This window comes from Balaenoptera borealis (assembly GCF_965194805.1).
Source record: "Balaenoptera borealis genome assembly, chromosome: 3".
Classification (NCBI taxonomy): Eukaryota; Metazoa; Chordata; class Mammalia; order Artiodactyla; family Balaenopteridae; genus Balaenoptera; species Balaenoptera borealis.
Genome location: NC_138866.1, coordinates 111476076 through 111487658, shown reverse-complemented (window position 1 = coordinate 111487658; position 11583 = coordinate 111476076). Strand labels below are relative to the sequence as shown.

At 45.4% G+C, this 11583-nt stretch overlaps 2 protein-coding genes and 1 long non-coding RNA gene across 11 annotated transcripts in view; 2 read left to right on the top strand and 1 right to left on the bottom strand.

The window, feature by feature from the left end:
• The window catches only part of LOC309624851, a 205651-nt gene that overhangs the window by 32959 nt on the left and 161109 nt on the right, over window positions 1-11583 (top strand). The window lies entirely within an intron of this gene.
• APH1B (aph-1 homolog B, gamma-secretase subunit) overlaps window positions 1-11583 on the bottom strand; it is a 114018-nt gene that overhangs the window by 5498 nt on the left and 96937 nt on the right. The window contains exon 7 of one of the 2 annotated variants that reach the window (XM_082383517.1): window positions 3830-10869. The exons of the other annotated variant lie outside the window; for it this stretch is intronic. The gene's annotated coding sequence lies outside the window, so the exon portion shown is untranslated. Of the gene's footprint in view, window positions 1-3829; window positions 10870-11583 lie in introns of those variants that run through there. 2 annotated transcript variants of the gene reach the window in all.
• The window catches only part of CA12 (carbonic anhydrase 12), a 73943-nt gene that overhangs the window by 5807 nt on the left and 56553 nt on the right, over window positions 1-11583 (top strand). For all 7 annotated transcript variants that reach the window (XM_082383372.1, XM_082383373.1, XM_082383367.1 and 4 more), the window contains exon 2: window positions 2045-2065. In XM_082383372.1, the coding sequence (XP_082239498.1) occupies window positions 2045-2065 (21 nt within the window). The remainder of the gene's footprint in view (window positions 1-2044; window positions 2066-11583) is intronic.

Below are 11583 nucleotides of genomic sequence, written 5' to 3'. Positions count from 1 at the left end.
AACGACTTCTAAAAAAATTTTTATTTTATATTGGAGCAGAGTTGATTAAACAATGTTGTGTTAGTTTCAGGTGTACTATGCAATGACTTTTTAAAACTATGTTTTGTTGTCGGTACAAAGGGCTTTTATGAGTGAAGGGTGTGGAGTGGGAAGTGACAGGTGACTTTCGTTATATTCCTGGCAGGACCTCTCCTCCACATTGCCACTGCCCCTGGAATTCTAACTCAGATGAGGGTGGCAGCTTCCTCAAAGAAAAACGTTCCTTTGGGGATTAGTTTTCTCCTCTTTATGTACTGAGGTGAACTCTTCTCCAGGCTGTGTTGTTAAGTGGGAAAAAGCAAGATGCAAAACAGGGTTTCCCGTATGTCAACATTTGTGTGCAAAAAAGGCAGGGGGGACAGAATACAGAGACCTGTGCGTGCAGTCACACTGTGCAAGTGTTCCCATCAGCTGGTGAAACTGACTAAGTCTAATGAAGCAGGAAGTTCGGGTGGCAGGAATCGCTTTCACTGTGTACCTTTTGGTGGCTTTTGAGTTTTGAGCCTTGTGACTTTATTACCCATTCAGGTGATGACATTTGGCTTCTCTAAGATATATGGGAGGCTTCTGATCAAGAAGCCCCCTCCCTAACCCCTGGGCCCTGCACAAAATCACTGCCTTGTGCTTTGTCTCCCCTGGGAGCACAGTTGCTCTGAGAAGCAGTTGTTCTGACACAGACTCTGATAAAGCTTTTTGGGTTTTTTTTTCTAATTAAAACAATTTTTTTTCTTACAGTTTCATTGAGATATACTTGACACACAGCACTGTATAAATTTAATATGTACGGTATAATGATGTGACTTATATGCATCATGAAATGATGATCACAGTAAGTTTAGTGAGCACCCATCATCTCATATAGGTACAAAATTAAATAGAAAAAAAATTTTTCCTTCTGATGAGAACTCTTAGGACTCTCTTAACAATTTTCATATGTAACGTCCAGCCGTGTTAATTATATTTAGCATGTTGTACATCACATCCCTAGTACTTATTTATCTTATAACTGGAAGTTAGTACCTTTTGGTCATCGTCATCCAACTCCCCCTGCCCTCACCCACTGCCTCTGGTAGCCACCAATAAGACCTCTTTTTCTATGAGTAAGTTTGTTTGTTTTTGAAGTATATTGACCTACAACACTATGTTAGTTCCTATTATACAACATAGTGATTTTTTTCTATACATTTAAAATATGTCACCATCCAAGGATATCAGTTACTGACTATATTCCCCACACTGTACATTTCATATCAGTGACTCATTTATTTTGCAACTGGAAGCTTGTACCTCTTCATCTCCATCACCTATTTCTATCCTCCCTCCATGCACCCCTCCTCTGGAAACCACCTATTCTCTGTATCTCTGTTTCTTGTGTTACGTTTGTTCATTTGTTTGGATTTTTAGATTCCACATGTACGTGAAATCATACAGTATTTGTCTTTCTCTGACTTATTTCACTTAGCATAATACTCTCTAGGTCCATCCATGTTGTCACAAATGGCAAGATTTAATTCTTTTTTGTGGTTGGGTAATATTCCATATATATATCTATGGAATATATATATATATATATATATATATATATATCTCACATGTTCTTTATCCATTCACCTATTAATGGCCACTTGGGTTGCTTCCATATCTTGACTATTGTAAATAATGCTGCAATGAACATAGGGGCGCATATATCTTTCCTAATTAGTGTTTTTGTTTTCTTTGGATAAATATCCAGGAGTGGAATTGCTGGATCATATGGCAGTTCTGTTCTTGATTTTTTTGAGCAACCTATATATCCATACTGTTCCCCATAGTGGCTGCCCCAATTTACATTCCCACCAACAGTGCATAAGGGCTCCCTTTTCTCCACGTTGAAAAACTTTGAAGTTCTGGGCATCCACCTCCTTTTAATTTCACCCATTTAAAAATAAAATCTGTCATGTCTTCTCTAACTTGTTCAAGCTCAGTTGTGCTTACTTGCTTTTTTTTTTTTTTTTCTTCTTTGCAGGATCCACGTGGACCTATATAGGTAAGTAGAGATCTTAAATACTTTTTTGAGGAGATGAATGTATTTAATGAGAAAGTCAGAAACTTCTTGACCTGTAGAGATTATTTTGGGGGATTGGGGAGAGCAGTTCTGGTATTGTTAAAAGAGGGCACAACGTCCTCTCTAAAGACTTGCTCCACACAGGTCTCAGACAGCTCTTTCTCCAAGGAGCTGAGCCTGCTTTGTGCATTTGAACTGCGAGTCACAGAGTAAGGCTTTCAGATTCCTGCAAACCGCCCAGGTGAGGGTGCCCAGGTTACCTTCAGACTGCAAGGGCCCTAGGCAGGAGAGTGCCCTTCTCCTCTGTAGGACATTTATTCTACAGTGAACAAAGAATAAAGGGCTCCTTTCTGAAAGTTAGGCTCAGGCCCGAGAACTTAAGCTGCCAGTGGGTCTAGAATTAACTTCTCTTTGCCGTGTTTGTAAGCAAGCAGTGGGCCAAGCAGTGATGGTCAGTCCTTAGTGAAAGAGGAATGCTTGTCTTAAATGGAGAGACAGGGACATCAAGTCTGCAAAAAGGTTTCGAGATAAGCAGCTTGAAATCGGCTTAGCTCATGTATTGCAATGAATGGGAAATTTGGTCATCAGCTGGAGTGGGGATGGGGGTCAAGCTCTAGGGTCCACTGCCGAGCGCAGGAATGTTAATAATGTCTTGTTTGGGACTGAGTGACGAGGGATATGCAAGAGAGATTGTTATGGGGAGCAGGAGGGTGGAACTGGCCTCGTTGGCACAGGAGGGGTGATGACAGGCAGGGAAGTTGATTACTACAGAGGAAGCAGAATCCAGAGAAAGATCTGACTTGGATTTGCTAGTTAGCCTTTGGATGTTTGTTAGCCCAAGAGGCATAGAAAAGTCCCTAAGCTAATAAACCAGCTACCTCCAGGCCAAGGTCTCCTTGGCTCTAGCATTGCATGGCTCCACTGCTACTAACATCCCTTACGTACTTATTATGGGCAAGGCATGTTGCTAAGTGGGTGGGTAATTAGAAGCATAGGCTGTGGTCTGTAGATGGGAATTACTTAAAGCTCACAATTCAAAGCAGAATATAATAGGTAATAATAGCAGATAACAAGTAAACGATTCAGTGCTCTGATGGTTCAGAGGAGGACAAGAGTGCTAGGGCTAGATGGTCAAGGAAGGCTTCCTGGAGGAAGAGGGTTTTCAACCGGACCTTGGAGGATGGGGAGGATTCAGTACGATGGGAAGGAAGTGCTATTGGCCAAGTTGATGATGGTATCACGTGAATGGAGGCAAGAAAGAGCAAGATGGCATTTGAGGGAAAACATGTAGAGAAGTCGTTACAGGGGAGGGATGGACTCTAAGGTCAGAAAGATAGGTTGGGTCATGTATTAAAAGACTGCAGCAGGAAAAAAAAAAAAAAAAAGACTGCAGCAGGTCTATAAGTAAGGATGCTGGCCCATCTCCCATCTGCAAGCTATGTTGTTAAATGGAAAAAGCCAGGTATAGTATGTATATGTGGCACCATGTGTGTACAATGTAACTGTGTGTTTGCACAGAATCCTTCTGGAAGGATTCAGGAGAAACTGAAACAGTAATGGCCCCTAGAAAGGAGTACTGAGGGACTAGGGGTCAGCTCTGGGAGGGAAGAGTTACTTTTCACTGTCTGTAAAGTTTGAATGTTTATCCTATGCTTGCCTTACCAAAAAATGCAAAATAAAACAAAATATTAAAAAAATTTTTTTCAAGAATATTTAGCTAATACTTTAAATTATCCCAAAATACAGAGAGAAAAACATGAGACACAACAGGCCTTTTTTCCCCAAAAAACACTAACATTGTGCAACAGGAAGGCATTGTTGCTGTTCTAAAGGCCTATATTAGACTTTCTACTGATGGCACCAACCACAGGGTTACTGTGAGGATCAAATGGTGAGATCCATGTGAAACGGGCTAGCATAGTATTGATACTTGTTCTATAGTAAGCACCCAATAAAAGTAGACTATGACTATTATTATCAAGATACATTGTTTTCTTGGAATAGATTTTTACTTCTCTCAAAAATAATAATAGTTTTGTGTCTACACGTTTTATTAATATGAGAAGGCAATTTGACGCCTGTGTATCTCATCATCATTTTTTGGAGTTGAATGTTATTTCCCTCACTACCACAAATAAAAGCTTCACGTATGTCCACCTTTTGGTAACATGTTGTTAAAGCTATAATGGTTGCATTGTGTCAGCAGTATTCTATTATATTGAGAGTGTTGTATGGACTTCTCTAAGGTGAATATATTTCATTAATAAATATTGTTCTAAATTAAAAGAAAAAAAACAGGGGCAGCATGGAGGGGGAGGCCAGGCTCTTCCCACTTTGTCCCACAGATGGAGGGGCAGGGCAGGGGTAATTTGCCTTTTAAGGAGAGTAGGGGGTGGTAGGTGGTGGAAGAGGAAGGACGGGAGGGAGGCCGGAAGGTGTCTGGCCTTTGAAGGAACCCCATTCTGTGTCTTAGCGTCCAGTTTACAGTGGCGGCAGGAAGAGGGAAGGGTAGGGCAAGAGACCTGACAAAGGAGGAATCGGTGGAGTCTGGGCATCAGGGCCCCTTGGGCAGGTTCAGTGTGTGGGAGGAGACAGGAGGAGTGTAGGCACGGAAAGAAGGCGGGACTCAAGTTCTGGACCTGATCCCATATGGTCTGGAGGAAGCACGTGGGCCCTCGGGGTCTTGCTTTCTCCCCATCTGTGACCTGGGGAAGGGGTTGTCCAGATCAGTGTTCCTCAAGCTATGGCTTGGGCTCACCTGCATCAGAATCACCTGGAATGCCTTCCAGATATACAGATTTCTGAGCTGCAGCCTGGACCTGGGGGAGGGAGGGAACCTGAAAAACTTGTCTATTTCAGGTGATTCTTACGCACTCTGTTAGAGAACCTCTGACCAGATGGTTCCCAAGGCCTTTCTAGCCTGAGTCAGAGGTAACTTGCCCCACACCTCTTCTACTGGCTTCCCAGGTGGAGTGGAGACACAAGTCACGTCTCCCCAGGGCTCCCTTCGTCTGCGGGACAGCCCCCCTGGGCAGGGCAAGGAAGTTACACAGAACAGAGACACACGGTGTCAAGAAGGTGTAGGAGGAAAATCTTACTGCCACTTAGGCATGACACAGTGCTCCCCAAGAGAGGGCCTTTCTGTCCAGCCATACCGACCAATCCAGAAGCATTTCTTCCTGACCGTTAGCGCTGGCCAGCCCTCTGTCCCTCCTGCGTACAGTTAGAGCAGCTCTTTGCTGAGGAAGCAGAGGGCAGAGTCTAAAGATGCATGGCATGCATGAGGGTGGGCACAGAGGCAAACCTGGGTTTTTATCAGTGAAATGAGCACACGTGATGTGGAGTCAGGTCGGGGGGGCCAGTGAAGGAGGCAAACAGGTCCAGGCTGGCAGCTGGCACTTGTGCTTGGAGTCACACAAGTAAACAGAGAGCCTGGCATAGGAGAGGGGAGAATGGTTTCCAAACAATACAGGCTGCACCGAATGGGGCAAGTCCAACCCAAGGCCACGTGCTGGTTTTCCCAGGGCGCAGACCTCAGCTACTTTTCACATAGATGCCTCTGAGTCATCCTGCTCCGCGGGCCTCTCGCTTCCAGGAACACATGATAGGACTTCTAGAAGCACATGGAAAGAGAACTCGAGCCCCATCCCCCCTCCACACTGAGTCACCAGGCTAACCTCCCGGACGGCCCCCTGCAGACAGGAGGACCATCTGGCAGCCAGGATGGAGCCAACCCTGCCCCTGAGTGCTCCTCCTGGGGGGCTGGAGCAGCAGCTGGGTACGTGTTGGCATGTGCTGGGTCAGCACCCTACCCCCTGCAATCAGCCCCAATTCAGTCCTGCTGAGCCACCAACTCTGAAATACAGGGCAACTGCAAGTCAGGCTGACACGTGAGAGAAGGCTGAACTCCAGTCTGCTCAAGTGCATCTATGCTGTTAGAAGGCAGGATAGCGGGTGCCCTTGGGGTGCAGAGGTGACTGGAAGGAGGGGATACTGGTCACGTTTCGTTCCTTGACATGGGTGCTGTGTTCAGTTTGTGAAAATCCATCAAGCTGTTCACTTATGATACGTGCACTTTTCTGTATGTATATTATATTCAATAAAAGAGTTAAAAAATTCCAGCTGGCTGGGAGAGTCATCCTTACCCCAGTAGATTTTTCAGCCCTCCCACAAGAAACAACCAAAAAACCCTCAGCGTGTTCAAAATAACAGAGCAACCAAAAGGAATGACTGTATTGAAACTAACGACCCAAGAACACATCATGTGAGCAGAGAACAGAGGTGGGGCTCCATCCCAGAGGATGCCAGACACTGCTCTGGTGCTCCTCCAATGTGAGCTAGTTCAGAAACAGACAAATACCACTGTTCATCATTTGGGAGAAATAAGACAAACCTTCATGGGAGATGAGATGTAAGGGGAAGAGCAAGCCAAACGCCCCCTCCTGGCAGGTGAACGAGTCCCACTTCTCCCCAGGTCAGGGCCCCGCAAGGCATCCACCAGATCAGCCCCTCCATCCCAGATCGGGGACTCTGGAAAGATGGCAGCTTAGCCTGGGGGTGCCGGGCGCCGGGCTCGTAAGCCCTCCTGCCCAGCTTCTCGGTCCCGGGCTCTGGCAGGACTCCCTGTGACCACTGCCACCGCATTCCTTAACTGCTCTCCTTTCTCCCAGACAATAGAGGCTCTGTCTTAAAGAATTTCCTTTGGGAATCAGGAAGGGATCCTCCACTGGGGCGAACCTCATTGGTTCTCCAGGCTCCCACTTCCACCCCCCTTCTGTCCTGAATCTGCTGGAATATTAAGTTACTATAAACAAACTACCTCTGGGGTTCGGGACATCCTTCCCAGGCTAGAACAAGACATGGAACACATGCAAGGAAGCTAGGAAGCTTTACTTTGGCAGTAGGCAAAGGCACCGTGTGACCTTCACACTCAAAGGCAGTATAAAAAACAGATTAAGTTAGAGCTAAAGGGAGAACTTAAAACAGCAGTTAGGGAGCATGTGCAATTAATAGGCTGATTTTATTAAGGAGAACTGTCGTCTTTACCAAAGGTAGAGGCCTGGCCAACTCACAATACCCCAGTGACTTCTCCCCCGCTCCCACTGCCATCCTGAGGATGAAGGACAAGAGGCACAAAGCACTCTTCCGGGAAAGAGGGAGAGAGAACAAAAAAGGCCAGAACATGTTTTTCATACCAGGGAACTGAATCCCTAACCCCTGTGTCTTGGGGATTTCCCTTGAGGCTTAGCAATCCAACCCGCTGTGATTTATTAAATCTGTAGTGTAGTTCCAGTTACTTCTAATTGAAGTTGTAACATCCAGGGTCCGCCTGGATGTGGTGTGGTCTACCCACTCGTCATGATTTCTCATCTTTCCTGAGTTGCAGAATTGAGGTTTGTGTGTTCTGGAGGATCTTGGCCTGTAGCTGCCCAAATGCCTGCATTTTCGTGTTCACAGCTGGCCTTACCAGCTGGGTGAAAAGATAGGGAAGCTAGCATTTGTTCCTAAAGGCGGGTGTAGTGTTATGGGGGGCGAGGGACGGGTGAGACAGAAAACCAGGAGGAAGAAGTGGAAAGTGTACAAAGCCCAGAACCAGGCAGACCTCCTGGAAATAGCAGCTAGGCCACTTTCTGGATGAATGGTCTTAGGAAAGTAACAACCTCTCTGGACCTCGGTTTTCTCAGCTACAAAATGCGAGCAGGAATAGCATCTACCTCAGTGGCACCAGGATGGGCAGCACCAACATCACCGGGGGCTCGGGATGCCCTTCCCAAACACTCAGAACTACAAGCGAAACTCATGGGGGGAGCCTGGGAGGAAAAACACAAACCCTTCACCTCCTGTTCTTTTAGCAGCAAGAAAAGCACCATATATGACTGTGTTAGAAATGCAAATTCTCGGGCCCATCCCAGATTTACCTCCAAATCAAAATCTCTGGGGCTGGGCCCAGCAGTCTGCTTTAACAAGCCCATCAGGTGATTCTGATACACACTCAAGTTTGAGAACCTCTGCTTTGCTTCAGAGTCATGGCAAGGATTAAATAAGATAATACACAGAAACAGGCTCGCAGTGCCTGGCGAATAGTGAGCACGTGTAGCTAATCATCTTCTTTCCCTTCACTTTACAGAGTGATGGTGGAATTCTATTAGCTAATAGATGGGAAAATGCCTGGTAAACTCCACAATACCAAACAAACCTGAGTTTTGTTAGAAAGGATCTACTTCTTCGTGCTTTTCTGAATTGCCTGAGTTTTTAACAGTGAGGAGGTATTCTTTTTATATTCTGAACAAACAGAAGGAGTTTCCCTTGTGAGAAAAAAAGTGATTGAGCAAAAAACCCCAAGGGCACCAAGCCCTTGTCCCACGGGCCTCACAGGCCAGAAAGTTCTTCCCAGCCTTGTCCTTCAGACCAGGGGTTGAGTTGGAGCTTATCACCCTGGCACTTCCCTGGCATCTAGGGACCAGATATCTGGTTCCACAGCCGTGGCCACCTCAGCCGTGCAGCTGAAGTCACTGGAGCATCCCCTGCCTTCCTGCCCAGCCCACGGGGGCAGGGTGCTACTCCCCCGAGCCTCTGGGCTGAGCCTTGATTTAGGGTTCAGGAGTGGAGCTGGGAAGAAATCTGGGGCTGGGCTACTAGGGCTCTGAGCTACATAAGTCCAGCCCCGTGCAGGGACTGTCACCCACCTGGGGCAGAGACAAGCCTTGGAACTGCGGGCTGAGAGTTGGCTGGCAAGAGCTGGGAGCGGGTCCTGCCAGGGGCTCCGTCAGGCCTCTGGCTGTTCTCAAACTTGCCCTCTCTGCTTCATGCTGGTCTCAAGCCCCAGGCATTCAGGTGAGGGCAGGGCACAGCCCTCCAGAAGCCAGTTAAACAGCCCATCCCCAGCAGAGGGAGAGAGAGGAGACCGTGGGGTAAACCAGCTTAGAAGAAAGATTGAAAGCAAAAAGGCTGAATTCAGAGCAGGTGTGTGAAGGTGCCCCGGGCAGAGACTAGAAGGTCTGGCTTTCCATGAAGAAGAGAATGGACCAGAGACTGTCTCAGCAGGCTCCACGTCTCCTTGAAGGGAGCAGGGGCCCTCTCTCCTGGTCTGTTACTGTCTTCCTCTGCAGGGGCGGCCACAGGGGTGAAGGGTGCAGGCACGACTGCGGAGCCCAAGAGCACAGCCAGACTCTTCCCAGGGCCACACCGCATGGCCAAGAAAGAGAGCCAGGACCTGCTGTGGACAAAGACTGTATTTCATTGATTCTCAGATGCAACTATTTTATTTTAGCATCTCTGTAAGTGGGATATATCTTATAATCCATGGCATCTAGAAGCAATGAAATATGGTAGCTGTTCCACAAATACTCACCAAGAAGCACCCTGTTAGATGCCAAGAGCACAGAGAAAGGAGCTGAAATGATTTAATTGATCAACAATTAAATAGTGAAACAGTAGGGGCAAGAAAATGTAAAAATAATCGCTAGTATGCATGCTGTCCAACATAGCATATAGGAATGATGGGGAAACATATTAGATTTTGAACTGTAAGTTCTTTCAATTTTCAGTCAAGCCACAGTTCACTTACACTTTTTAGTGGTGTTGGACCAGTATTACAAGTATTTGTAAACAAAATAAATTAGGCGCTTTTTTTTTTTTTTTGGCTGAGCCACACGGCTTGTGGGATCTTAGTTCCCTGACCAGGGATTGAACTGGGCCATGGCGGTGAGAGCACCGAGTCCTAACCACTGGACCGCCAGGGAATTCCCATAGATGGGCTCTTTTTCTTCTTTTTTAAATTAATTCACAAAAGTATTCCTTTAAGGAACAAGCTTTCCAATGACCTGGCAAGCATTTAATTTTTGCCAACCAGGAAGGAAGAAATACGAGCTGCCACCTCCTCATGTCCATAAAGGTTGACTCAGAACTGACGTAACTGTCCTATGTGACAGTTTTGTCATTGTTAGAGATTTCAGTAATTAAAATGGGAAGCAGAAGCTTAGGTTATTTTCCTTATCAAAACTATGTTCCCTGGAGCCACAGTATTATGATGGTTTTCGTGCTCCTGTACATTGGATGTCTTAAGCTGAGTGCAGTTTAAGGGATCCTTTCTAATTACAGGAAGGTACTTCTTTCCTTCAACACTGTGATCTGACCTGTGACAAATCTGTACTATACACTGTGTAAATGGCTAACAAGTCAATTGCAAACCAACTGAATGTACAAATCTTAGTGCTGGTGCTGAAATCTCTTCAGAATAGTCATCATGATCTCAAAGTTTGTTTCAAAATTTGCAAGCATCGAGTGTCAATCAAAACTGAAGATGAAACACTAATGAATGTTGAATTCTCATGCTTTAGGTGGACTTCCTTATTAGAGGTTTTGGTTCTCTGCTATTTTTACCGTACTGTTTCATTTAAATTTCCTACATGCTAACTTCATTTGTGAGATTGAAATAAAAATGCAGTATAAAAAAAAAAAAAAAAGAACTGGCGTGACTCTAAATAAAATGGCTCATTTAGCTCATCTTAACTTTTTAAATGATTTTGTAATCATTAACTTGTGACTAGATCAGCTGTATGACTTCTGGGTGAATAGGAGACCCATGTAGATCTTGTAAGGATGCCCGTGGTTAGCTTCAGGGCAAATGGTCATGCTGCCCCCACCTTTTGGGACAGTTGGCTCAGAAAGGGCTCCTTGGTTATGATGAGGGTGAGATTTGCTTATAGCAGGGAATGGTGACACTGGCAAATGGTGCCTGGTGCTTTTGTAGGGAGGCCCCTCCTTGGTACTCCATCTTCTGGAAACTGCATGAGAAGTGGAGAAAGGAGAAAAGGTGACTGTGAAGGTTGTGGAACAAAGAGGTTTTGTAGCAGGTCTGAGGCAGTCGTGCAAATGACTGTTTCCCCTTTTGGCTTTGGCCACCAGGAAGCCCAGAGGCAAACTGGTGATTCCAACTTGAGTAACTGTCTATTCTCCTATGACCTGCAAATCTAAAGGTTCTTCATTGATAGTGCCCTTCTAGTTTATAGGTATTTTTCATGATCCTGAGCCAAAATGTTATACAAATAAATTTCTGGAATTATTACCTAGAAGGGACCTGAGAGTAATGGTACCCTACACATGCATCACTCTTTTATTCTGCCCTCCTCCATGGATATCACTGCTTAAAAGGTTTAACAAATTAATCTATTAATGAAATAGTTTTCCCATTTGTTATTAATCTAAGACAGATCTGAAAACCAATCAAACTTTTTAGTTAGCCCAAGATAAGGATTCACATTTATTCCACAAACATTTATAGAGTAAATACAAAGTGCCAAGTATTAGGCTAGGTGCTGAGGAAATGATGAATAAGGCATGAATAAGACTGAGAATCTGGGAGGAGACAGTGAATTAGGCCTTACAAAGCAGAGAGATGAAGCACAGAAAAGAGTGCCCTCACCTAGTGTCTTGGGAAAGGATTAGAGAAGGCTTCCTGGAGGAGGTGATGTCTAAGCTGAGACCTGGAGGACATGTAA